Source organism: Salvelinus alpinus, chromosome 7, assembly GCF_045679555.1.
Source record: "Salvelinus alpinus chromosome 7, SLU_Salpinus.1, whole genome shotgun sequence".
NCBI classification, from domain to species: Eukaryota; Metazoa; Chordata; class Actinopteri; order Salmoniformes; family Salmonidae; genus Salvelinus; species Salvelinus alpinus.
The window spans coordinates 47323778-47347986 of NC_092092.1; the positions used below are offsets into that span (position 1 = coordinate 47323778).

The following is a 24209-nucleotide window of genomic DNA, read 5'->3' on the forward strand; positions in this document are numbered from 1 at the left end:
GGCCATGGCCATTTCTGCCAGTCTAGCGAAGCCGAGCACTGATGGGCCCAGACTTGGATGTTAATCTAAAAAAAAATGGATTGAAGATAGATTGTTGATTACCATGGCCTGCTCCATAGGGATGACCTGCTGACTGTGGATCTGCCGGAGACTGTTGGCGTGGCCCTTTAGAGAGGTCTGGAGGGGCCCCTTGGGCTGTGGACACACACACAGACAAAGGTTAAGAGTAGACACACATAAACACATACAAAGAGGTAATAATAATAGTACCCGAAAGGTCACCATTGTTCAGCACCCCTAGACAATGTGCCTTGCTCAAGGGCACAGCAACAGATTCTTCACTTTGTTGGCTCCAGGACTCAAACCAGTGACTTTTCGGATACTGTCCCAATGCTCTAACCTCGAGGCTACCTACTCATTCAAGGGTTTTTCTTAATTTTTATTAGACATCAAAACTGAAATAACACATATGGAATCATGTAGTAACCAAAAAAAGTGTTAAGCAAATCAAAATATATTTTATGTTTGAGATTCTTCAAAGTAGCCACCCCTTGTCTTGATGACAGCTTTGCACACTCTTGGCATTCTCACATCTCAACATCAACTTTTCAGAGGAGACTGCGTGAATCAGGCCTTCGTGGTCGAATTGCTGCAAATAAACCACTACTAAAGGACACCAATAATAAGAAGAGACTTGCTTGGGCCAAGAAACACGAGTAATGGACATTAGAAAATCAGTCTTTTGGTCTGATGAGTCCAAATAGTATTTTGTTTTGTAGTTTTTTTTATTTTTATATTTAAAACATACAACATACTTGCAGTGAAGCTGCTCAACAACTACATCACACTAGTCATCTAACAGACTCCCATCCAGAGCGACACACAGAAGCAACCAGGGTCAACGCCCTGCTCAAGGGCACGTCGACAGATCTCCCACAAGGTCAAAAACAGGGACCCGAACCATCGATCCACCAGCCACCGGCCCAAGCTTCCAACCACCAGGCCACCAGCCCTCCAAGATCCCCCCCACAGTTCCCCAAGAGCTGCCCCTCAACCATCCGAAACCCCCACAGAAAATAAATAATAATAATCCCGCCCCAGACACCCCCGCCATGCACCAAAACCAACAAAATGAACAAAAGAGAAAAAATATAAAGACAAAGGAAAACAGAAAACAACCATGTAAAAAAACAAAAGACATGAAGGACAACAAAAATCATAACAGCAAGGCCAACTGAATATGTTCGAGTGCATGTATGGCACTATTTACGCATTTGTCCATGTATGTGCACGTGTGTGCATTTGAATGAGAGTGTGTGTATATGCACGTGTACAAACACTTGTACGGCATCAACCTCAGGCAAACCAGCATTAACTGTAACAACACTGCCCCTCAGTGTCATTCAAAGTTTTATTTGGGCTTTTTTTTAAACTTTGATCTGTCATTCTATCCCCCGCCCAGCAACTCCACTCCCACTTGTCTCCAATTCCACATCCCAACCCTCAGCTTCCCTCAGCCCATCCCACCTCCCATCCCATCTCTACTGACAACCCTCTTCAGTTTTCTACGCACCACACATCTTTCAACTGTGCTGTGATGTTTAACATACAATTTGTATCTATCTAATCGAATAGAATCCACAGATTGCAAGTTGAAGATAAATACTTTTACTAAGAGTATTAGTATATTAGTAATTGACTGACCCGGTCTCTCCAGATCTCCCAACAGTACTATTTCAAGGGTGAATTTTAGACCAATGCTATGCATTTTCAGCTAATCCTGAACCTGAACCTGAGACCAGAAACAGGCTATCTGAGAGCAATAGCAAAATAAATGGTCTATTGATTCTGTATCATCACAACAACAACATCTGCAGAGATTCGATGATTGTATGCCCCAAATATTCAACATTTTGTTGGTGGCAAGAATTCAATATAATAATTTTCGCTGACAAGCACAAAGCCTTGAATCTTTTTTCTTTTTTACCCCTTTTTCATGGTATCCAATTGGTTACAGTCTTGTCTCATCGCTACAACTCCTGTACAGACTCGGGAGAAGCAAAGGTCAAGAGCCGTGCGTCCTCCAAAACACAACCCAACTGCTTCTTGACACAATGCCCACTTTACCCAGAAGCCAGCCGCACCAATGTGTCAGAGGAAACACTGTACACCTGGCGGGCGTCTCAGCATGCACTGCGCCTGGCCCGCCACAGGAGTCGCTAGTGCGCGGTGGGACAAGGACATGCCAGCCAAACCCTCCTCTAACCCGGACGACACTGGGCCAATTGTGCACCGCCCCGTGGGTCTCCCGGTTGCCTCCTGTTGCGACAGAGCCTGGACTCTAACCCAGAATCTCTAGTGGCACAGCTAGCACTGCGATGCAGTGCCTTAGACCACTGCGCCACCCGGGAGGCCCTGAAGTCTTGAATCTTGCATCGTTTTATATATCAACTCATACACCCTGTGTCATGGCATCGGTTCATCAAAAATCTCTTCCCAACTATTTTGCAATCAGTATGGCACCGCTGTCAACATCCTGGTCCTCAAATGAAACTGGTATACTTTCCTATTTATGCTATTTTCATTCCCCCACCAGTTTTGATCCTTTATATTGGGCAGACAGACCAGTTCCCTACCTCCTCCCGCTGCGACCCGCCTCCTCCATTTTTGGGGTAATGCTGTATTCAATTGTTTGTAATCTTGGATTGAGCAGACCTTCCCATACAATTCTGATAACTCCATGAAAGACATAACTCTACCATTCTAATTTACAATATAATTTAAAAACAAAATGCCCTTTCCAAACATCTTTCCCATAAATACAGGTGTTTTATCAACCAGCACATTTGAGTTCAGCCATAATATTTGTTGTAATATTTGTTCTATCTTTTCAGGGGGATGAAATTGAAATTGTAGCCAGATCTGCAATGCTTGTTTGAAAAAGAGAGATACTTTGAAAATAGTATCATTTTCAATTAATTGAAAATGAGACATGGCAATCTGCACAAAAGCAAAAAGGCAATTTTTAAACAATAGATGAGCTTTTCTTAGTAATCTACTTGAGAACCATTTAGGGTTCAAGTAAAACTTTTGAATAAGTGAAGCTTTTAGAGATATGACTAGGGCAATTTTTCCATAAATAGACAGGTATTTACCTCTCCGTGGTTGCAGGATCTTGTCTATTTTTTACAAGTTTTCTATTGAAATTCATTGTGGAGAGCTCATTTATATATTTTGTGATATAAATACCAAGAATGTCTACTTCACCGTCAGCCCATTTTACAGGTAAACTGCAGGGTAATGTAAAAGTTCTATTTTTTTAAAGATCCAATACGCAATATTGTACACTTATCATAAATAGGTTTTAGTCCAGAGAGTCCAGAAAAGTTATCTAGATCTTCAATGAGACATTGCAGGGATCTAGCTTGCGGACTTAATATAAAACTTGAGACATCGGCGTACATTGACACCTTTGTTTTTAAGCTTAAACCTTGGATTTTTAATCCACTAATGTTGTTATTTGATCTGATTTTAATAGCTAGCATTTCGATGGCCATAACGAATAGATATGGTGACCACGGACACCCTTGTTTAACTCCTCTTGATAATTCAAAACTCTCTGAGAAGTAGCTGCTATGTACTATTTTACACTGGGGTTGCTATACATTACTTTTACCCATTTTATAAGATAATCACCGAAATTGAAAAAAATCCAGGCATTTATGAATAATATACAGTCTTACTTAATCAAAGGCCTTTTAAAAATCTGCTATAAATACCAGGCCTGGCTTCTTAAATGTTTCATGATGCATTATTTCTAGTAGTTGTCGTATATTATCTCCAATGTATCGTCCATGTAAAAAACCTGTCTAATCAGGATGAACAATACCTGGTAAAACCTTTTTAATTATGAGTGCTATGCATTTCGCATCACAACATTGAAGAGAAAGAGGCCTCCAGTTTTTAAGATAGACTGGATCTTTATATTTACCATCTGGGTCTTGTTTTAACAATAGTGAAATCAGACCATCCTGCTGAGTACCCGACAGACTACCATTTCTATAGGAGTAGTTCAAACAAGCTAACAATTGAGCTTTGAGTATATCAAAAAAGGCTTGATATACCTCTACCGGTAAGCCATCAAGCCCTGGGGGTTTTCCAGACTGAAAGGATTTAATTGCCTCAAAAAGTTATTCCTCCTTAATTTGTCCTTCGCACTGAGCTTTCTGTACTGGTTAAAATATTTAGCTTCCTCTTTTAAAATGTGTTCCTGTGTTGGAGATTCTGGAAGAATTTGATGCATTGTTCTCCATATTCCATCCAGTTTGCTTTATTTTTGTAATAGATTACATTAGATCATTCTTGAATAAGTTCCTCCAGTTGTTTTTGTTTTTCCACTAAGTTATTTTGTATCTCTGTGGTATCATTTTTATTCCTATCTAACTGTATTAGTTCATGTATTTCCCTTGTTAGTCTTGTTTGTTTAGTCAGAAACTGCTCTTTTATTATTGATGAACATTGAATTGAATGACCTCTGATATCCCAAACAATAAGGGGATTTGCTGAACCTATTATGACTCCAAATTTGAGACTTTTGGTTCCAACCGCCGTGTCTTTGTGAGACGCAGAGTAGGTGAACGGATGATCTCAACATGTGTGGTTCCCACCGTGAAGCATGGGGGAGGAGGTGAGATGGTGTGTGGGTTCTTTGCTGGTGACACTGTCAGTGATTTATTTAGAATTCAAGGGACACTTAACCAGCATGGCTACCACATCATTCTGCAGCGATACGCCATCCCATCTGGTTTGCGCTTAGTGGGACTATCATTTGTTTTTCAACAGGACAATGACCCAACACACCTCCAGGCTGTGTAAGGGCTATTTTACCAAGAAGAAGAGTGATGGAGTGCTGCATCAGATCACCTGGCCTCCACAATCACCCGACCTCATCCCAATTGAGATGGTTTGGGATGAGTTTGACTGCAGAGTGAAAAAAAAGGGAAGGGAAAAGCAGCCAACAAGTGCTCAGCATATGTGGGAACTCCTTCAAGACTGTTGGAAAAGCATTCCAGGTGAAGCTGGTTGAGAGAATGCCAAGAGTGTGCAAAGCTGTCATCAAGGGAAAGGGTGGCTACTTTGAAGAATCTAAAATCTAAAATATATTTTGATTTAACACTTTTTTGGTTACTACATGATTCCATGTGTGTTATTTCAGTTTTGATGTCTAATAAAAATAAAGAAAAACCCTTGAATGAGTAGGTATGTCCAAACCTTTGACTGGTACTGTATATAAACACACAGGTTCCCGATAAACAAACACATACGCACACACACACGTGCTCACACACAGATGTTGTCATTCATGTACGTATAGATTTATAAATATTTAGAGCAATATGCAATCTGCGCAAAACTCTACAATACACAGACCTACACAGACCTACTTAGCATAAGAGACTGCCTAAATCAATGAATGAAATGCAGCATAAAAACTACATAGTCAACCCACAGAATTACATACAGAATCAAGTAATTTATAGGATCTCTATGGGTGAACCATTCTCAGTGTCCAGCGAGTGTGTGTTTTCTATGCCAACAGGAAAAACGAGTACCAGAATAGATGGGCACCAAATGAATACTAGGGGGCACAGGCATAAGCACATATCACCCCACAGAACACCACTTTACACTAGCTCCATTGCCCCCGAGCACATGGCAGGCATAGGAGGACCCAGAGTTGGACTCGGCAACATTTTGGGCCATGAATGGGAAGCTTGTGTGAGCCTCCAACCCCTCAAAGGCAAGGCAGAACATTAAAAAGTGCTTCCACAGACTGCTTCAGTGTGTGTGTGTGTTTGTCGACAGCAAACCGCCCGCGAGCCTGTGCCGTTGATAAAGACACATGGAGCTTTCACAGTTTTAGATCTGAACTTCCATTCCATTTGATCCCGGTCTTGGGTCGTGGCGTAAAATCAAATGAAGTGCCTTGCAACTGGTACACTGAGAAAATATTGTGCGGATGGTTGGAGCCGTGTTGATTTTTTGGCAGTGTGTTGTATGTTCCTCTCACCATAAGGTCTGTTTGTGCCTCGAGCTCATTGGCGTACGACAGTAGGTCCACCTGAGTCACCCCTTTGTTAACCTGCAAATGAACAGACATAGGATTATAATGCATTATGATGCTGTTATTATGCATAATAACACTTGCCATAAACATGTATGACCCCCCCCCTTATAATGTATTCTCGTCTTACAATTGCATAACAGGCATATAGAGTCAGTTGTGCAACATAGAGATGCATAACATGTTACAAGCCTGATAATAACGCACTATAAAAGGCTCATGCACGCTTATAACAAGTCATAAAGCATTATAGCTGTCGGTTTTAAGTAAAGAGTTAGACATGCTGCAGTAAGAGGCCATAAGGCCATAAGACGACTGTGTTCCTTGGTAACTTAATGTTCTCCTGAATTCAACAGATTATTCAACAGATTCTGATAGAGAAGACATATACTGAACAAAAATAGAAACGCAAAGTGTTGGTCCCATGTTTCATAAAAGGCCACTCTAAAATGTACAGTTTTGTCACGCAACACAATGCCACAGATGTCTCAAGTTTTGAGGGAAATGCAATTGGCATGCTGACTGCAGGATTGTCCACCAGGGCTGTTGCCAGGGAGTGTAATGTTTATTCCTACCATAAGCCACCTCCAACATAATTTTTGAGAATTTGTCAGTACGTCCAACCGGCTTCACAACACATGTGTATGGTGTCGTGTGGGCGAGCGGTTTGCTGATGTCAACGTTGTGAACAGAGTGCCCCATGGTGGCGGTGGTGTTATGGTAGGGGCAGTCAGAAGCTACAGACAACGAACACAATTGCATTTTATCGATGGCAATTTTAATGCACAGAGAAACCGTGACGAGATCCTGAGGCCCATTGTCGTGCCATTCATCCACCTCCATCACCTCATGTTTCAGCATGACATGATCCTTGTCACAAGGATCTGTATACAATTCCTAGAAGCTGAAAATGTCCCAATTCTTCCATGGCCTGCATACTCACTAGTCATGTCACCCATCGAGCATGTTTGGGATGCTCTGGATCGACGTGTACGACTGCGTGTTCCAGTTCCCGACAATATCCAGCAACTTTGCACAGCCATTGAAGAGGAGTGGGACAACATTCCACAATCAACAGCTTGATCAACTCTATGCAAAGGAGATGTGTCGCGCTGCACGAGGCAAATGGTGGTCACACCAGATACCGACTGGTGTTCTGATCCACACCCTTACCTTTTTTTAAGGTATCTGTGACCAACAGATGCACATCTGTATTCCCAGTCATGTGAAATTCATAGATTAGGGCCTAATGAATTTATTTCAATCGACTGATTTCCTTACACGAACTGTAACTCAGTAAAATCGTTGAAAATGTTGCATGTTGCGTTTATATTTTTGTTCGGTATAAATAGTCTGAGGTATAGGGGTGGAAAACTGCCAAGTCTATAGATTATGTAACACTGATTTTGGCAAGTGTAGCTATAAACTATTCAATCTCTAGAGATACATCAGTATTTCCACAATATTCCCTTAACAGCCGCTGTGAAATCGTTGCCTTCACCGCTAAATAAATACAAAAATGATTACCTAGCTTGTAATCCTGGAAATGTAGCCAACTCTATTAACAGATGTAAAGCTGTATGTCCAAGCAAGACCCCAGGAAGACCCCAGTTGCCGCCCGCTCCCTGGTAAAAGATCCCAAATCTGTATCTGCATATGTAGTGTCTTGGCCCTCATTCGGTACTGTACAGCCAAGAAGGGATGTCTGTAGTATGTTACATGAAGTCATTGGAGCAGTAATACAGTATAACCACAGAGGCAGATTGTAAATGAGTACATCAGACTTTTTAAACCATCTTGCTGGTGTTCCTCGCAATTCATCATACTCTTTGCATTTGTGTTATTTAAACCTGTTAGATATCACCATAATCAAAGTCAGGGGCGTATTACAGAACAAAACCCTGTCATTCTTATCTTATCTCAAAAGTAAAAGATGGGATAAATCCTAGTTTCCCATTACAGATGCAAAATCCTAAATCCATTCTGTTATCCCGTCGTAAATGTACGTCCTAAAATGAGATAAGACATGATTTGACAGTTAAGTTAGGATGTTTCTGTAATACCTACCGTGGTTACTATTTTATAAATTCTTCTTGCATTCGGGAACTTAAGTTTTCTTGCCAAGATAAGTCACTACTGTAGGATGCTTTTAAGCAGGTTAGCATCTGAAATGATAACTATCTTTCGGTTGAGTTGTGTGTTGTACGAGTACGCTAGTGGGCCTCTTGAAGGTACAGTGCCCTCGAAAAGTATTCAGACCACTTGACTTTTTCCACATTTTGTTACGTTACAGCCTTATTCTAAAATGGATAAAATACAAAAATGTACCTTATTTAAGTATTCAGACCCTTTGCTATGAGACTTGAAATTGAGCTCAGGTGCATCCTGTTTCCATTGACCACTTCTATATGTTGACATACCCTACATTACTCATCTCATATGTATATACTCTACTCGATACCATCTACTGCATCTCGCCTATGCTGTTCTGTACCATCACTCATTCATATATTTTTATGTACATATTCTTCATCCCTTTACACTTAGTAGTTGATGTGAATTGTTAGGTAAGATTACTTGTTGGTTATTACTGCATTGTCGGAACTAGAAGCACAAGCATTTCGTTACACTTGCATTAACATCTGCTAACCATGTGAATGTGACAAATACAATTTGATTTGATTTGATCCTTCAGATGTTTCTACAACTTGATTGGAGTCCACCAGTGGTAAATTCAATTGATTGAACATGATTTAGAGGCACGCACCTGTTTATATAAGGTCCCACAGTTGACAGTGCATTTCAGAGCGGCGGCCTCCATCATTCTTAAATGGAAGAAGTTTGGAACCACCAAGACTCTTCCTAGAGCTGGCCGCCCGGCCACACTGAGCAAATGGGGGAGTAGGGCCTTGGTCAGGGAGGTGACCAAGAACCTGATGGTCACTCTGACAGTGCTCTTGAAGCCACTCCTCAGTAAAATGCACATGACAGCCCACTTGGAGTTTGCCAAAAGACACCTAAAGACTCTCAGACCACGAGAAACAAGATTCTCTGGTCTGATGAAACCAAGATCGAACTCTTTGGCCTGAATGCCTACGGTGAAGTGTGGAGGTGGTAGCATGATGCTGTGGGGATGTTTTTCAGCAGCAGGGACTGGGAGACTAGTCAGGATCAAGGCAAAGATGAAGGGAGAAAAGTACAGAGAGATCCTTGATGAAAACCTGCTCCAAAGCACTCAGGACCTCAGACTGGGGCGAAGATTCACCTTCCAACAGGACAACGACCCTAAGCACACAGCCAAGACAACACAGGAGTGGCTTCGGGACAGGTCTCTGAATGTCCTTGAGTGGCCCAGCTAGAGCCCGGACTTGAACCCGATCGAACATCTCTGGAGAGACCTGAAAATAGCTGTGCAGCAACGCTCCCCATCCAACCTGACAGAGCTTGAGAGGATCTGCAGAGTGTGCCAAGCTTGTAGCGTAATTTCCCAAGAAGACTCGAGGCTGTAATTGCTGCCAAAGGTACTTCAACAAAGTACTGAATAAAGGGTCTGAATACTTATGTAAATATGATATTTAAATTTTTTTAGGAGAGGAAGCCAAAGTAGACTATTATTTATTTACCCTTATTTTACTAGGTAAGTTGACTGAGAACATAATATATTTTACAGCAACGACCTGGGGAAGAGTAACAGGGGGAGGAGAGGGGTGAGCCAATTAGAAGCTGGGGATGATTAGGTGGCCATGATGGTATGAGGGCCAGATAGCCAGGACACGATAAGTGTCATGGGATCTTTACTGACCACAGAGAGTCAGGACACCCATTTAACGTCCCACCCGAAAGACGGCACCTTACGCAGGGCAATGTCCCCTTCACTGCCCTGGGGCATTGGGATGTCCTTAGACCAGAGGGAAGAGTGCCCCTCCCTGGCCCTCCAACACCACTCACTATTAAGACGAAAGAGAGGAGGACACCATACTTTTGACATAAAGGAGAGTGGAGGAAGCCACGTTCAACGATAGAAATGAATGCTAGGAGACCAGGAAAGAAAGTCATTTTAGATTGAGATGCCCCCCCAATGCCAGTATAATACCTCCTCCAGATAGGCTGCGTAGTTGATCCTGTCGACGCCCGTCTCAGAGAAGCCAATGAGGTTCTGCTTCCCTTCAGACTCCAGCAGGACGATAACTCTCAGGTCAATCTTCACACCGTTAAACATCTTCCCCACCTCCTTGGTGTACTGGAAACAGAGAGGGAGAACAGTCAGTTTACAAAAAGGATAAGCAATAGCTATGAATGCAGTATGTATTGGCGACACGTGTTATGAAGCAGGCGCTAGTCTGTTTGTTTACGCCATATAAATAGACCATAGAAATTGAATAGAAATAGACTTCTATGGTCGAGACCACTATTTCAGAGACAAGCCTAGAACAAAATGGTGCTAAAAACAAACTTGTTTACACGTTAGACCAGCCAGTGTCACGCAAACCCCTTTGTTTTTGATTTGTGTGTGTTGGGGTAAAGGACTCTGTTACTCTGGCAACATAAACTTTACATTGAGCCCCATTCAAATTCTTAATTCGCAGAGGGTCCTCCTAGGCAACCCCATTCATTGATACAGAGTACAGATTAGGACGGCCTGTTTTCGTTTCATTTTGTTTTTTAAACTGGTATAATTGGACCCAAAAAATACAGTGAGGAGTTGTTTTTTAGCCACAAGCGACACAAATCTTCAGCAGCAAAGAACCTCATTAAAAACCAGAGGGTGTAGCATTCACATAGAAAAATATGTGCTCTATGTAAAAATATGCAAGTGAAATCAGTTTTAAAAAAAGACACGAAAATGAACATAGGGAGAACTGTAAATACAGCCAATTTGTGCAATGTACTGTAACTTAGGCTACACTAGCCAGCTCTGTTAGGCTACACTAGCCAGCTCTGTTAGGCTACACTAGCCAGCTCTGTTAGGCTACACTAGCCAGCTCTGTTAGGCTACACTAGCCAGCTCTGTTAGGCTACACTAGCCAGCTCTGTTAGGCTACACTAGCCAGCTCTGTTAGGCTACACTAGCCAGCTCTGTTAGGCTACACTAGCCAGCTCTGTTAGGCTACACTAGCCAGCTCTGTTAGGCTACACTAGCCAGCTCTGTTAGGCTACACTAGCCAGCTATGTTAGGCTACACTAGCCAACTCTGTTAGGCTACACTAGCCAACTCTGTTAGGCTACACTAGCCAACTCTGTTAGGCTACACTAGCCAACTCTGTTAGGCTACACTAGCCAACTCAGCTCTATTGCTAGTCCGTACAATAACAGAAGAAAGATAATCCTGCCAGCTGGCTGACTAATACAGAATGGTCCGCTTGGTTGACACTAGACAGGACTGGCATCACGTCAAGGAAGTCCAATGATACAAGCTGAGGTAATGGTGAAGGAATCCTAACGCTACAGATCACTAGCCTGCTCTTCGTTTTGGCAAGGATAACTCATTTAGCTAATGTTAATGAATCACCATTAGGAAATAGAGAGTGTTAGCCTGTTTGTAATCGCCTGGGTCTGCTGCACACCGCAAGACTGCGTTTGCCTGCTGAGCTAAAGCCTAGGCATTGAATTCACTCAACGAGCTGACATAACTCTTCAGGCCTCAGTGTTTTCATTTTGACTATTGCGTTGGTGTACATTGTACCCGGCAAGCTAAACCAAGCGCAAGTATTAGAAAGTATTTAAACCCAGGGCGGACTATGTGTGAGTTTGACTATAGTGCGTGGCTTTCATGCACAGGTATATAGAATACAGTACAGTGAGTGCACACTGCATGTGAATACTGACCAGGCTAGAGTTTAGGAAGGTTGTGACATTGAAGACTTTGTCCAGGCGCATGGCAGAGTAAATGCCTCTGTTCTCCTTGCAATTACTGAGAGAGGAGAACGAGAGAGGGAGAAAAGAGAGAGAATTCAACATCATCACATGTCCATTCATTCATACATTTTTTTTGGTTAGCTTGCTCTCTCGGCCGCCATCCGGTGAATACGTTTGGAACCTCATACACTCTCCTTAACTCTGTATTGCTGCCTTCCAGTCATGTTATAAGCAGTGTACTCACAAGTCACTCATAGTGTCACGCCCTGATTTTTGTTATATTTGCTTTCTTTATTATTTGGTTAGGTCAGGGAGTGACAAGGGGTGGTTTGTTTAGTTTTTGTATTGTCTAGGGGGTTTTGTCTTGTCTAGGGTTTTTTGTTATCTATGGGGATTTTGTATTGTCTAGGGGTTGTAGGTTTATGGTGGCCTGAGTGGGTTCCCAATCAGAGACATTACATATTTACATTTAAGTCATTTAGCAGACGCTCTTATCCAGAGCGACTTACAAATTGGTGCATTCACCTTATGATATCCAGTGGAACAACCACTTTACAATAGTGCATCTAACTCTTTTAAGGGGGGGGGGGTTAGAAGGATTACTTTATCCTATCCTAGGTATTCCTTAAAGAGGTGGGGTTTCAGGTGTCTCCGGAAGGTGGTGATTGACTCCGCTGACCTGGCGTCGTGAGGGAGTTTGTTCCACCATTGGGGTGCCAGAGCAGCGAACAGTTTTGACTGGGCTGAGCGGGAACTGTACTTCCTCAGAGGTAGGGAGGCGAGCAGGCCAGAGGTGGATGAACGCAGTGCCCTTGTTTGGGTGTAGGGCCTGATCAGAGCCTGAAGGTACGGAGGTGCCGTTCCCCTCACAGCTCCGTAGGCAAGCACCATGGTCTTGTAGCGGATGCGAGCTTCAACTGGAAGCCAGTGGAGAGAGCGGAGGAGCGGGGTGACGTGAGAGAACTTGGGAAAGTTGAACACCAGACGGGCTGCGGCGTTCTGGATGAGTTGTAGGGGTTTAATGGCACAGGCAGGGAGCCCAGCCAACAGCGAGTTGCAGTAATCCAGACGGGAGATGACTGATGATGAGATGAGCTGTTTATCATTGTCTCTGATTGGGGAGCCTATTTAGGTTGACATTTTCCATGTTGGTTTGGTGGGTAGTTGTCCATGTTTAGTTGTCTGTGAGCACTGCGTTGGCGGGACGTTTCGTTTGTTCATTTGTTAGTTTGTTAAGTGTTCTTCGTTGAATTAAATGATGTATTCCAATCGCGCTACACCTTGGTCCACTCCTTTAAACGGCCGTGACACATAGAGAGCTTTTCCATAGCAATAAATCAAGTCAGCATGGCCAACGTTTCCCATTTGTACACATTCAAGTGTCACACGCAAGGGTAAAGTAAGAGTAAAGGAATTTCTAAGGTCATGTCTGTACACATTATCTCATGGGTCACTTTTTGACTAGGCAGGAGTAGCTGAGGCAACTATACTATATTTAAGCAAATATAGTATAGTAAGTATATACAGTAGTATAGAACAAGGCAGTTAACCGACTGTTCCTAAGCCATAATTGAAAATAAGAATTTGTTCTTAACTGACTTGCCTCAAATAAATATTGTCATATATCCTATGGCTTTCAGCCAATCGGCAACTTGGGCTCGAACAACCCTGTTTCTAATAGAGAATACAACGTGATGCTCTTACAACACAGATTTGCTGCCTGTTCTAATCGAGAGATGATGAAAGTTGATGAAATCATTAAATCCCTCTCCCTAGTTTCAATCTTCTAAATCATTTACCAAGCAATGTCAGAGAGAATGTGAGGAGACAGAATATTGACACGGGCATCCTGTGACATTTATTCCAGTCAAACAATACCACAAAACAGAAATAGCTAGTGTTATCATCTAGTTCTATTCATAAGTAATCAATATAGTTCTCCAGCAGGTCTACGTAAAACATAAACCATCACTAGAACACACAGATGAATCCTCAACAGGAAGTGGCACATACATCCTGTAAAGTATTACCTGTAGAGACTCTCCACTGTGAGATCCAGGTCTGAGTCGTTGTACATGTACCCTGGGATGAAGTTCCTCCACTCAGGGTTCACCAGGTGAGGAGTGTCCAAAACCTGGGACACAAATGACTAGTAAGACCATCATTCAGTTTCTCAACCATTATTATACAGCAATACAATACCTAGACAGTCTCACATGAAGAGTTATCACATCATAACTTGCCTTGAAGAGCTGCTTGGTGTGGAAGGGCTCGCAGACCAGCTTCTCCACGTTGCCCCCGACCAGAAAGGTGGCGGTCACCACTCCCATCAGTATCCAGGAGAAGAGGAAGCTGAAGCCCACACCGCTGTGGAGAGACACGCACAGATATAGATAGACAGATACATAGGCAACCAGCCAGTCAGCCAGCCAGCCAGAGACAGCCTGTCAGCTGGCCAGAATTTAAATGTATTTTTATTTTACCAAGTAAGTTAACTGAGAACACATTCTCATTTACAGCAACGACCTGGGGAATAGTTACAGGGGAGAGGAGGGTGGATGAATGAGCCAATTGTACAGCCTGCCAGCCTACTACTCACGCCATGAGCAGGGTGCCGCCGGTGTTGGAGACACAGCCCCGTGTGGTGGGGGAGGCGTGCTTGTCATATCCTATGGTGCCACACAGTATGGCCAGGAAGTTGAAGGCAAGGATGAGAACCACCATGCAGCACAGGCCAATACAGCAAATCCACCTGTAGAGGAACCCTGGAGTCAGTACACCATAACAAGTAACAACCAACCACTACATTAGGATAACGATGGAGCTACAGACTATGTCTATGTCGCCGGGTAGAGGTCTGCACGGGACTGATTTCTTCATCCCGCTCCAGAAGCTTTTCATACCGCACCTGCCGGCTCCTGCTAACTTCTTGTCCGACTCCCATCCGCTCCCACAAGAGCTGGTCCCAAACCTGACCGTAGTCCCGCAATGTTATTTTAGGTGTATGTGATGCTGCGAGCTTTGCAGCCCCGGTCTCAGCAATTTTGCCACCTTAAGCCAGATCAAAATGCAAAAATTGCCTAATAAATAGGTTAAATTACCAGAGATTCACACTAGGCCAATTATATTACGCTATTGGTATTATTGGGCGATATCAGCCAATAGGCTAGACCTACAGTAGTTTGAAAGAGAGCAGAGTTGGGGTGAAATAAGAATAGGAGCGCACCAGACTTAAGCATAACTTTTAGGAGCGGCACGATTTGCAGACAGAGTAAAAATAAATGTGTTGTCAATGTTTATTTCCAGTCAATGTCGGAGCATAAACTATAGCCTATCCTATTTAGGAAGGTCATTTCCTTGGAACGACAACTGCCCCGTGGCCCGTACTTCTCCGGCCCATGCAGCCTACAGGCTATTTATTGAGACCACACATTGGGTATACACGCAGTTGATCTCGCACACACAACAAAAGAGAGGAGGGGTAGGCTATTGAACTTGAAGCAACAAAAATTTGACTATTAATTTGTGAATATTGCGACCAATAGGTGCTCTTAATATGCTACATTGCCAACAAAGGGTATATAACAAAGTATTGAGATAAACTTTTGTTATTGACCAAATACTTATTTTCCACCATAATTTGCAAATAAATTCATAAAAAATCCTACAATGTGATTTTCTGGATTTTTTTTTCTCATTTTGTCTGTCATATTTGAAGTGTACCTATGATGAAAATTACAGGCCTCTCTCATCTTTTTAAGTGGGAGAACTTGCACAATTGGTGGCTGACTAAATACTTTTTTGCCCCACTGTATACAGATTTGCAGGAATAGACAAATGTGTTATCAATAGGGTATTTATTTCCAGTCAACGTCGGACCTACAGCCTACGATTAGGAAGTACATTTCTCCGCACATGCAGCCTACTTCATTGGTACCACACATAGGCACATTCCATCTCGCACGCCCAACAAAAGAGAGGAGAGGTAGGCTGAACTTGAAGCAGCAACAAAAATATTTTCATCCCTAGTTGTCTGTCTGACCGCCCGCGGCATGAAAAACGCTGGCTGCATCACAATGCTCTCTGTCGCGGCCTGAAGGTTCCACGGGCAACCCGCGGCAGCGCGGCTCCCTATCTCAGGGCTCAATCAAATGTAAAGTGTGTAATAATCACAGCTGGTCAAAGAGGGCAACACAGGAGGCCATGTATGGGTGGCCAGGTCCAGAGTATACTTAACAGATAACTGACTGAACAAACTCCTGACTCATTATTACATTATGTCACAGTGACCTCTGCTGCTTGAAATTATGAAATAACCCCAAATGATAATCAGTAAAAACAGACCTTTATTTGTTCTAAACTCTTGAGCACATCATGGGCCCTGGCCAAAAGTAGTACACTATATAGGGAATAGGGTGCCGATTGGGACACCCAGTTTGTGAATCGAGGCCCAGTTCCTGATTGTACCTGTAGAAGTCCATCTGGTCGATCTCGGGGTAGGAGTCTTCTATCTTGGAGTGTGTGTGACTAATGAAGTTGGTGAAGTTGGCCATAGTGCTGTGTACAGGGAACACCTTGGAGAAGCTGCTGATGTTGGTGCCGATGATGTCCAACATGCCCCGGGCTCCTGGGAGAGAGGGAGGGAGAGGCATTGGTGTAATAATGGAGTAATACAACCTTATATTTTGGGGTACTGGGGTAAGACAGTTCAGGTGTAGGTCATTAATTGGAATATGGCAATTGGTCTTATTGGGCTTTACCTTCAATGAGTATTCATACCATACTGAACATGACTGACTTGGTAATGCAAAGTTGAACACTCAAAATTATATAACCCTTAATTATAGTGCACTACTTTGACCAGGGCCCCATAGGGTTAGAAAAGTTAGAAACTTTTTTAGGAGCATTACATGAGGTTAAAGAGATGCCACTCACCCTCGACTACGTTCCTCATCTGGTCACTCACCATGCCTGGAGTGTCATTGAATGAGGAGTAGCCCTGTTTGGAGAAGAAAGTACAGGTGTGGGATCTTAATTTGATGAAAAATGCAAACTTGTAGTGTATTTGAGGTTTAAAAAGGCTTCTAAAGTTTGTAATTTCCACTTTAAAATGTTAGACTTGACTTGCCCTAACTAAAAATGTATCAACCCCAACAAAAATGTAAATTCATTATAATCCACACAATACTTCACATTTCCTGTTGCTGCAGGATTATTTTCCTGCTGTGAGAAACTGGTCATTAAGATCCCCCATCCATAGAAAGGCACCTTTGCGTTGATGATACAGTATCACAAATACTATTTAAAAAACTTCAAATTTTAACCGAAAGCTTTTTGCGACATTTCTAGGCTCACCTTTTGAATGATATTGCTGAGGTCCGTTTTCATCAATTGATTCACACTTTCCAGCTGATTGTTCACATCAGGTAACTGCAGCACATCACAGACAGCACACGCTTACAACGTGATTTTCCTCAGGCAGCGCAGCACACACAATGCGCAAAAACACATTTTAAATAGACCGGATGGCAAATTGTATATTGCTATATAAATCAAAATATTACTGTATGACTATTATTATCGTCTTCAATAAAGTGTGCCAGCATACCCGGGTGAAGTTGGCGCTGACGTGGAGCTGTGCCAGGGAGCTGCGGATGGAGCGGCAGAGCTGGGCGGTGGTGGCGTCTGAGTCCTCGTCGCTGCAGCCCGGGTCGTTGAGGGTTCTATTGAGGCTGAAGCGCACCAGGCTCAGGTTGAAGTGGAGCTTCCCTGTCGCCTCCTGGAGAACCTCCAGAGACATACTCACGTTCTCCAGGGCGTCTTTGGTCTCCCGCATGGCTTGGGATGGGGTAGGATGGAGAGGTGGTAAGTGTGTGTGACAGTGCAGTATAGACACACACAAATGTACATGGCATATTCACAAAAACACTCAATGTACGCACACGCAAGTACACACACACAAACCAAATACACACACACATGCACAGCCATACCCTAGCCGTGATTATACACAACAAAACACACACACATTCACACAGGGGCAGCAATTACAATTGAACAGCTGAACAATAGTTGCAGGTTCAATCCACTGTTGGAGCAAGATTGGAACTTGGAAGGCCATAAACTTAATATATTCATATTGAGTCATAATTAAGATGGCACGCAAGGTAAGTTTGTACAGTTCCAAATACAGTGGCAAGAAAAAGTATGTGAACACTTTGGAAATACTTGGATTTCTGCATAAATTGGTCATAACATTGGATCTGATCTTCATCTAGGTCACAACAATAGACAAACAGTGTCTGCTTAAACTAATAACACACAAACAATTATAAGTTGTCATGTCTTTATTGAACACACTGTGTAAACATTCACAGTGCAGGGTGGGAAAAGTATGTGAACCCTTTATTTAATAATTAATAACTGGTTGATCCTCCTTTGGCAGCAATAACCTCAACCAAACGTTTTCTGTAGTTGAGGATCAGACCTGCACAACGATCAGGAGGAATTTTGGACCATTCCTCTTTACAAAACTGTTTCAGTTCAGCAATATTCTTGGGATGCCTGGTGTGAACTGCTCTCTTGAGATCATGCCACAGCATCTCAAATCGGGTTGAGGTCAGGACTCTTGACTGGGCCACCACTCCAGAAGGCGTATTTTCTTCTGTTGAAGCCATTCTGTTGTTGTTTTACTTCTGTGTTTTGGGTCGTTGTCCTGTTGCATCACCCAACTTCTGTTGAGCTTCAATTGGCGGACAGATAGCCTAACATTCTCCTGCAAAATGTCTTGAAAAGCTTGGGAATTTATTTTTCCGTCGATGATAGCAAGCTGTCCAGGCCCTGAGGCAGCAAAGCAGCCCCAAACCATGATGCTCCCTCCACCATACTTTATAGTTGGGATGAGGTTTTGATGTTGGAGTACTGTGCCTTTTTTCTCCACACATAGTGTTGTGTGATCCTTCCAAACAACTCAACTGTAGTTTCATCTGTGCACAGAATAGTTTGCCAGTAGCCCTGTGGAACATCCAGGTGCACTTTTGCAAACTTCAGACTTTTTTTGGACAGCAGTGGCTTCTTCCATGGTGTCCTCCCATGAACACAATTCTTGTTTAGTGTTTTACGTATCGTAAATCCGTCAATAGAGATGTTAGCATGTTCCTGAGATTTCTGTAAGTCTTTAGCTGACACTAGGATTTTTCTTAACCTCATTGAGCATTCTGCGCTGTGCTCTTGCAGTCATCTTTGCAGGACGACCACTCCTAGGGAGAGTAGCAACAGTGCTGAACTTTCTCCATTTGTAGACAATTTGTCTTACCGTGGACTGATGAACATCAAGGCTTTTAGAGATACTTTTGTAACCCTTTCCAGTTTTATGCAAGTCAACAATTTTTCTGAGATCTCTTTTGTTCGAGGCATGGTTCACATCAGGCAATGCTTCTTGTGAATAGCAAACTCAAATTTTGTGAGTGTTTTTTATAGGGCTCTAAACAAACAATATCTCCAATCTCATCTCATTGATTGGACTCCAGGTTAGCTGACCCCTGACTCCAATTAGCTTTTGGAGAAGTCATTAGCCTATGGGTTCACATACTTTTTCCAACTTACACTGTGAATGTTTAAATGATATATTCAATAAAGACAAGAAAAATACAATAATGCGTGTGTTATTAGTTTAAGCACACTATGTTTGTCTATTGTTGTGACTTAGATGAAGATCAGTTCAAATTTGATGACCAATTTATGCAGAAATCCAGGTAATTCCAAACTTTTTCTTGGCACTGTACACAGGCTTGGCACAGGCTAAATCACAAGGATGTCTTGTGATTTAGCCTGGTCCCAGATCTGTTTGTGCTGTCTTGCCATCTCCTATGGCCATTGTCATACCAATGGTACAAACTGATCTTGGACCAGGCTACAATTGGCTCAAGAGCCAGGAATACCACAAGGGGACCAATCACAAGAGTGACACCAGGTCGACGACTCAAGGTTACAAGGTCAGGGATCACAAGGTCAGGGTTTATTTACTGTTACCTTTAATGGCCCTCTCCACTTTGACTTTATGACAAAAAGTAAAAAGGAAAGAAAAGGATGTCTACTTAAGCGATTAAAGTCGTAGTACGCCATGTTACGAGCTAAGTAACAAGATCTTTCTATAAGAACTACAATACTACTCTATATTGTATATATACAGTGCATTCGGAAAGTATTCAGACACCTTGATTTTTTCTGTTACAGCCTTATTCTAAAATGGATTTTTTTAAATTACCCTCAATCTAAACACAATACCCCATAATGACGAAACGAAAACAGGTTTTTAGAAACTTCTGCAAATATATTAAAAATAAAAAACAGAAATACCTTATTTGCACAAGTACTCAGACTCTTTGCTATGAGACTCGAAATTGAGCTCAGGTGCATCCTGTTTCCATTGATCATCTTTGAGATGTTTCTACAACTTAATTGGAGTCCACTTGTGGTAAATTCAATTGAATGGACATGATTTGGAAAGGCACACACTTGTCTATATAAGTCCCAAAGTTGACAGTGCATGTCAGAGCAAAAACCAAGCCATGAGGTCGAAGGAATTGTCCGTAGAACTCAGAGACAGGATTGTGTCGAGGCACAGATCTGGGGAAGGGTACCAAAACATTTCAGCAGCATTGAAGGTCCCCAAGAACACAGTGTCCTCCATCATTCTTAAATGGAAGAAGTTTGGAACCACCAAGACTCTTCCTAGAGCTGGCCGCCCGGCCAGACTGAGCAATCGTGACCGGTCACTCTGACAGATCTTCAGAGTTCCTCTGTGGAGATGAGAAAACCTTCCAGAAGGACAACCATCTCTGCAGCACTCCATCAATCATGCCTTTATGGTAGAGTGGCCAGACAGTAAAAGGCACATGACAGCCCACTTGGAGTTTGCCAAAAGGCACCTAAAGGACTCTCAGACCATGAGAAACAAGATTCTCTGGTCTTATGAAACCAAGATTGAACTCTTTGGCCTGAATGCCAAGCGTCACATCTGGAGGAAACCTGGCATCATCCCTACGGTGAAGCATGGTCATGGCAGCATCATGCTGTGGGGATGTTTTTCAGCGGCATGGTCTGGGAGACTAGTCAGGTTTGAGGGAAAGATGAACAGAGTGATCCTTGTCTGAAGAGATCTGAAAACAGCTGTGCAGTGACACTCCCCATCCAACCTGACAGAGCTTGAGAGAACCTGCAGAGAAGAATGGGAGAAACTCCCCAAATAAAGGTGTGCCAAGCTTGTAGCGTCATACCCAATAAGACTCAAGGCTGTAATCGCTGCCAAACGTGATTCAACAAAGTACTGAGTAAAGGGTCAGAATACTTATGTAAATGTGATAATTCATTTTTTTTGTTTTTTTGTAATACATTTAAAAATTAAAACGCTGTTTTTGCTTTGTCATTATGGGGTATTGTGTGTAGATTGATGAGGGGGAAAAACAAATTAATCAATTTTAGAATAAGGCTGTAACATAACAAAATGTGGAAAAAGTCAAGGGGTCTGCATACTTTCCGAATACACTGTATATATACACTGAGTGTACAAAACCTTAGGAACACCTTCCTAATACTGAGTTGCACCCCCTTTTGCCCTCAGAACAGCCTCAGTTCGTCAGGGCATGTCCTCTAAAATGTGTCGAAAGCGTTCCACAGGGATGCTGGATTTCTTTATAATAACAGCTTCATCTCAATTCTAGTCAGGTTTTAGAGCCAAGCATAGTACAATTACTGTGGTAACTAAAGCTGTAGGTGATATTGTAGATGCTCAGGACTGTGTTTCCCTTTTTATTGATTTGTCGAAGGTCTTCGACACTGTTGACCATGCCCTGCTGTTGTATAGACTAAGAACGGTTGGTTTACGTGTTGAAGCATTGGATTGGTTCTGACAGAACACAATGTGTAGCACAGCAGGGTATGAAAGGAGATTACGAAAGGAGTTGTCCAGGGCTCAATTTGTGGTCCGATCCTTTTTACGGTGTATATCAATTATATAGGGAAGACTGTTGACTGCATTGATAACTTGACCAAGAAACGGAAGTTGAAATTAGATTTTTATTTTAGGAACAAATCTTGTTCTTTAATGTCAGGCAGAAATGATCTTGTTCAGAGCATTTTTATATTGGTGCTGGGTTATGGTGATATTGTCTATACGCAGGCATCAGCAAGTACCTTAAAAACTCTGGACACAGTGTATCATGGTGCTTTAGATCACTCACCCATCACTGTGAATTGCATGCTATGGTGCAATGGACCTTTCTCTCCACCAGGAGGCTAAAGCCCTGGTGTACCTTTGTATACAGACCATTGATGGGACAACTCCCTTTGTATCTCTGTTCCTTACTGACCAGATCAGTCACTCGATACAGTCTTTGTTCACAGTCGCTGTTGTCCTTGTCTGTTCCTAAGGCTAGAACTGAGACGAGGAAGCCTTATTTTTCCCATAATGCCCCTTCATCCTGGCGCATGCTTCAAAAGATATTCAAGTTAAGGAGTTAGTGTCCTTGCCTGTTTTTAAGACTCTGATCGAAGCGACTTGTTTTTGATAGTTGCAGTTATTTTGAATCTTCTACAGTATCTGCAACTTGTGACACTTTGTCTTCTGTGTGTATTTGCATTTTTTTGTAATATTTTATGTACATGCTGCTATTTCCCTGTTTGGCTTTCTTGCATGTCGCCCTCGCAAAATAGTTTTTTTTAACCTCAATTGGTCTTACCTGGTTAAATAAAGGTTAAATAATATAAAATAAAATTATGTTTTGTACACTCAGGCTATTCTTAAAAGATCCTCATAACTTGTGTCCAATTAGAGGACAGCATTTTCAGTGTGGTAGAGAATAACAACAATTACAGCATCGGTCTGAAAGAGGAAATGATATCATAAGTACAGGACGTACCACCAGCCATTCTGAACGCTCCGTCCATTGCAGGAGAGACCTCTTTACCCAATTCCTCATGAATCTTCCCTCCAAGCAGAGGACCCACATCTGAGGATGGGGAAATAGAATCATTATGTATTAGGGTTAGGGTCAATTCCATTTTAATTCAGGAAGTAAATAGAAGTTAAAATTCCAATTTCTCTCACAGAAAAGCAACGGAGAAGAATTGGAATTGCAGTTGACTTCCTCAATCGACAGAATTGAAATGAAATTGACCACAACTCTGTTATGCATCTACTTCACGTTCAATATGTTGTTAACTTGATATGGCCATAGATTCATCGTTTTGTGCTGTAGACTGAACAGAGACAATATGGAGACGTGGCCTCAGGCACTGTACTTACTATCTAAGTCAGAAATGACTTTGTTCTTGGCAGTGGCGTATTGTGCTATTAGGTAATCAATTTGCTGTGAAAAGAAGAGCAGAATAAAGTTACAGAAATTGAGACACATGAGTCTCAACATTTTTTGTCTGAGATTATGTGTTGTTTTTTTGGCCGAGATTGTGTTACTCTGTCAGTCTCTCTCTATCTCACACATACACATGCACATATTACTGTATGTACGCACGCACCCCTTGAGAAGCATACAATATACATTTAATATAATCATCTCTTACATTCTCTACTTTGTGTGCACACCTACAGAAATACTGTCATTGCAGCTATGGTAAAAAAGCTGTACCGTTGGCGTCTCGTTGGTAAAACTCTGCAGGTCCCTCAGGTTGCTACTGACCAATCTCCTCATGCCTTTGAGCTGAGAGCTCAGGTTCTGGTTAGCTGCATATGCACACAGTACTCCAGCCCTGCGGACAAACAACAAATACAACCACACAGAATGTTAAAAGAGATATAGGCTAGCACACAGTAAAATAAGAGCGTTTTAAATATTGTAATCCAGATATTCTAAGCTTTATGGCTGCAATTAAATCTAGAATCGGCTTCCTATTTCGCAACAAAGCCTCCTTCACTCATGCTGCCAAACATACCCTTGTAAAACTGACCATCCTACCGATCCTCGACTTCGGCGATGTCATTTACAAAATAGCCTCCAACACTCTACTTAGCAAATTGGATGTAGTCTACCACAGTGCCATCTGTTTTGTCACCAAAGCCCCATATACTGCCAACCACTGCGATCTGGATGCTCTCGTTGGCTGGCCCTCACTACATATTCGTCGCCAAACCCACTGGCTCCAGGTCATCTATAAGTCTATGCTAGGTAAAGCCCCACCTTATCTCAGCTCACTGGTCACCACAGAAACACCC

General features: G+C 42.4%; 1 protein-coding gene across 16 annotated transcripts in view; it reads right to left on the bottom strand.

The window, feature by feature from the left end:
- Nucleotides 1-24209, bottom strand: part of LOC139581102 (prominin-1-A-like) — a 113924-nt gene that overhangs the window by 13618 nt on the left and 76097 nt on the right. For all 16 annotated transcript variants that reach the window (XM_071410516.1, XM_071410502.1, XM_071410508.1 and 13 more), the window contains 14 exons: nt 23626-23746; nt 23286-23349; nt 22900-22989; nt 17589-17818; nt 17336-17410; nt 16916-16979; nt 16448-16607; nt 14580-14732; nt 14224-14347; nt 14011-14114; nt 11951-12035; nt 10218-10364; nt 6071-6142; nt 103-195 (listed from right to left, as the gene is read on the bottom strand). In XM_071410516.1, the coding sequence (XP_071266617.1) occupies nt 103-195; nt 6071-6142; nt 10218-10364; nt 11951-12035; nt 14011-14114; nt 14224-14347; nt 14580-14732; nt 16448-16607; nt 16916-16979; nt 17336-17410; nt 17589-17818; nt 22900-22989; nt 23286-23349; nt 23626-23746 (1582 nt within the window). The remainder of the gene's footprint in view (nt 1-102; nt 196-6070; nt 6143-10217; nt 10365-11950; nt 12036-14010; nt 14115-14223; nt 14348-14579; nt 14733-16447; nt 16608-16915; nt 16980-17335; nt 17411-17588; nt 17819-22899; nt 22990-23285; nt 23350-23625; nt 23747-24209) is intronic.